Below are 4131 nucleotides of genomic sequence, written 5' to 3'. Positions count from 1 at the left end.
TTTCTGCTGCCTTTCATTTTGTTTGGGATTTGTATTTCTTATTGTATATAGAATTTGTTTTGTTTTTAAAAGAATTTAATAACCTTTATAAAATAAATAAATATCACTTCGGAGATTTTTGTTCTTGTATTGGCCTCTTGTACAGAAATTGAAAAAAGACAGCACACTATTCACACTTATAGAGCTTATACAGCCATTTAAGCCTTTAACTACAGTACATGCCAACTGATGACTTATTCATTAACATGTTGTGTTTGTGCATATCCTTAGATGGAAGTCTACACTGTCACAGTGGCAACTGGAACATCTGAATATTCAGGAACCAACAACTACATATATGTGACCCTGATTGGGGAGAATGGAGAGAGTGAGCGCACCCTGTTGGACAATCCTGGATTGGATTTTTGTCGAGGAGCGGTAAGAGTGTGGAAAACTGTTTGCATCACAAACCAATTTAGCCTTGACTTTCTTGTCACAATCATTTCTCAGAACCCATGGCTATCACGGATCAATGTAGTCTTGACTTGTGCACAATGGTTTCTCAGCACTGCTGTAGATCATACACAAATGTAGCCCTGACTTCAGTAGTCAACAGTGGTTTGTCAGGACCCATGAGAAGCAAAGACCAAGGTTGATTTCTGATCACATTTTTTTCTGTGGATCCTCATGAATCACAGAACTTTATAATAACACAATAGCTTTGACTTTTTCCACAATGATTACTCGGGATCCCTGTGGATCACTGACCACATTAGCTTCAACCTTTCTTGAATCTCATCATCACTGGATTACAGGTTAGTATAGTCTTGGGTTCCCTCCATAGTTTCTCAGAACGCCTGGAAATCACATATCAATGCCTTGATCTCCTATTCACAATGGATTTTCAGAATTCTGTGTATCACTGAACAAAGTAATCATGTTCAGGGATCCTAAAACATTAAACAATGAAATAATCTTGATTTCCCATCCTCAATGGTTTTGCAAGATTCCTGTGTAACACTCTCTTTTGTTATCTTAATTGTTTGTCCACAGAGGTTTCTCAGAGTCCCTGTGGGTCGCAGACTTCCCATCTATAGTGGGGCGGCTGTGGCAGAGTGATTAGGGGAGTCATCCTGGAACTGGAAGGTCACTGGTTCAATCCCCCATCCAGCTGTCTCAGTTGTTGTGTCCTTGGGCAAGACACTTCACTCCTAATGCCCCTGATGTGTGTCCCATCAGTGTATGAATGTGATTGGCACTGAATAGTCTTCATAGCTGATTGTACATGTCAGCTTTGTAAAGACCTAATAGAGTGCTGTGTAAATGAGGGCACAGATTGTAGAGTGAAGAGCTTTGAGTGTCCTGGTTGGATAGAAAGGCGCTATATAAGTACAGTCCATTTACCATTTACCCTGCCTCATCAAAGAAAAAAAAAGTTAGACTTCCCGATCTAATGCAGTTTTGACTTRCTGACTCCTTTTTAATCAAAGAGCAATGCAGCCTAAACTTCCTGTCAACACTGGTTTTCTAGCTCATTTGTGGATCACTGACCAAATATATTATTTCATCAGTTGAAATTATTGACATTTTGTGATTTAGTTGAATATAATAGAGTATGCTAATTTCCCTCTGGGATCAATAAAGTATTTTTGAACTGAAGTGAATTGAATAGTTTAGAAGTTATGTATTAAGCCCATCAAAAAGTATTACCTTCAAATATTTAATTAAAATTTGCTATGAGAGAGTAAACAGTACTTTCAGAGAATAGATTTTTTTGTAAAACCTCTATTTCAAAATAGTCTGAAGAAGTGCTGTACTGTCATTCAGGGAATAGGTTTGTGGAATTGTCTTGATAATAAAATAAAAACTTATAAAGCAATCTATATGTTTAAAAATATGATTAAGTGAAACTTACATAAGCCATGTAGTGTTTGGTAGAGATAAGATAGGAAGGATGCTTGATGTTGTTTTTTACTTTTTCAAATTAGGAGATTGTTCAAACTTAAGTTGTTGTTTGTTTGTAATTATGTTTTTTTAAACTAGGGGCAGACATTATAAGATTTTTCTTCTTTATGCACCCTTTTCATTTAATGTTTGATGTACTTTGTTTTTGTAATGCATTTTTTGTTTTCTTTGTTTTTATGAACAAAATTAATAATGACATTTAAAAAATGTCCACAGAAGTTTTGAACCCCAACTAATCACAAACCAATTTGACTTCCCATTCAAAAATCTTTTTAAGACCCCCTCTGTATCACAAACCAGTGTTGCCTTGAATTCACATTATACATATTTTTCAGGATCCCTGATCACAGGCTAATATAGCCGAGACCTTCTGTTCACAATGGTTTGTCAGAACCCCAGTTGATCATAGAAAAATGTAGCCTGGACTTTACTTTCATTTACATTTTGTTTTTCAGTGTCCCAGGACCAATATAACCTTGAGTTCCCCTCCACATCAATTTCTCAGAACTGCTAGGGGTTACTGACTAATATAGGCTTGACTTCCTTTTCTACAATTGTTTCTCAAGACTCCAGTGGATCACAAAGGTAGCCTTGGCTTCCCAACCACACCCTACTTCTTATCACAAGCAAATGTAGCCTTGTAGGCTTTGACTTTCACACTGATTTCCTGAATTGAGAGAGAATTTAGTTCAGAGAGAATTTAATTGAGCACATTGAACACATCAGTTAACAAAGTTCCCAGTTGTTGTTGCCATTTTCTGTGTTTCTAACTTTTGAACCCCAAGAGAAATCGCAAATATGAGTGCGGAAATTAATTTCGGAGACAGTTCTGGTCTTATTTGGCAACTCAACCAGGCAAGTCTAATTGAGATCACAGATCTRTTTTCCAAGGGAGGCCTGGGCCCGAAGGCAACCTATTGTACATGTTTTTGTTCTGTGGGAGGAAAGTGGAAAAAACCCACGCAAGCACAAGGAGAACATGCAAATTCCACACAGAGATCAAACCCAGAACTTTCTTGCTTTGAGGCATCAGTGCTAACCACTGAACCATCACACTGTTATATTTCAACTTGTTTCTGAAATAAAATGGTGCTCTATTGTGTTGTATAATATGCTGAAAAATTTTCCCATTTCCTTTTCTGTCCTTCATTTTTCATCAGGTGGACCAGTACAAAGTAACAAGCCATTCCCCTTTAGGCTCTGTGTTACTGGTGAGGCTGGAGAAAGAGAAATACTGGGTTGAAGATAACTGGTTCTGTCGTTATGTTCTGGTGGAACACTCTGGCGGACAGAAAGTCCAAACTTTTCCTTGTTATCGCTGGCTGATTGGAAACATGAAGGTGGAAATAAGAGAGGGAAAAGGTAAGAGAACACAGAGACAAAGTTAGTGGTTCAAGCAGATTGATCTTGGCTCCAAATGGAAACCACTTGAAACAAAACTGACATGGAGAAAATTATTAGACACTGGAGGTGATGATGTTTTACTGGTGTGTAATAGGCAGAGGTTTATAGTAACTAAGTACATTTACTTTGTTACAGTACTTAAGTATGGTAGTTTTATTTTTGAGAATTTGTAATTTTACCAACTACTTTTAAAGAGCTACTTTTATTTTTATTTCATTACATTTTAAAGCTAAAAATGATACCTTTACTTCTTTACTTTAAAATGTAACACCTAGTTACTCGTTACAAAATTAAATCTGTTTGAAATCATCATGAAAGATGATGTTTCTGCACTCTAAAAATGAAGTGTTGAATTTACTCAACAACTTCAGGTCAACTGACTCCACTAAGCCTAATCTAGTAAATTGAGTAAAGAATATACATAAATTACTCAATTTACTCAACCTGACTTAGTGGAACCAGTTTGGTTCAGTAAATTCAAAAGTTTATTTCTTAGACAGTGTGTAAAAGTACTTTCACTTATACTTTTACTTTCCCAATTTTTGTGAAAAGTTTTACGACTTTTACTTGAGTAGTTTTCTCATCAGTGAAATTATTTTTACAAAAGTCATTTTCTGTTCATATAATTTTACTTTTACTTCATTATTTTTTCCAAGTTAGACCCTTGGTAACAGGCAGAACAAAATAAGTCACTACAGGATACTTAGAAAGTACAGGTCCTACCCTGCTCCCTTTTCATTCAGGAATGATTTACTTTTTATTTTTATTTTACTGTCCATAGAT

General features: G+C 36.0%; 1 protein-coding gene across 1 annotated transcript in view; it reads left to right on the top strand.

The window, feature by feature from the left end:
* LOC106522517 (arachidonate 5-lipoxygenase) overlaps positions 1-3306 on the top strand; it is a gene marked incomplete at its 3' end in the record, with an annotated part of 10296 nt that extends 6990 nt beyond the window's left edge. The window contains 2 exon segments of the mRNA XM_014015546.1: positions 271-417; positions 3105-3306. Of these exon segments, the coding sequence (XP_013871000.1) occupies positions 271-417; positions 3105-3306 (349 nt within the window).
* Positions 3307-4131: the final 825 nt, after the last annotated feature.

This window comes from Austrofundulus limnaeus, unplaced genomic scaffold, assembly GCF_001266775.1.
Source record: "Austrofundulus limnaeus strain Quisiro unplaced genomic scaffold, Austrofundulus_limnaeus-1.0 Scaffold131, whole genome shotgun sequence".
Classification (NCBI taxonomy): Eukaryota; Metazoa; Chordata; class Actinopteri; order Cyprinodontiformes; family Rivulidae; genus Austrofundulus; species Austrofundulus limnaeus.
This window is presented reverse-complemented; position numbering and strand designations above follow the sequence as displayed.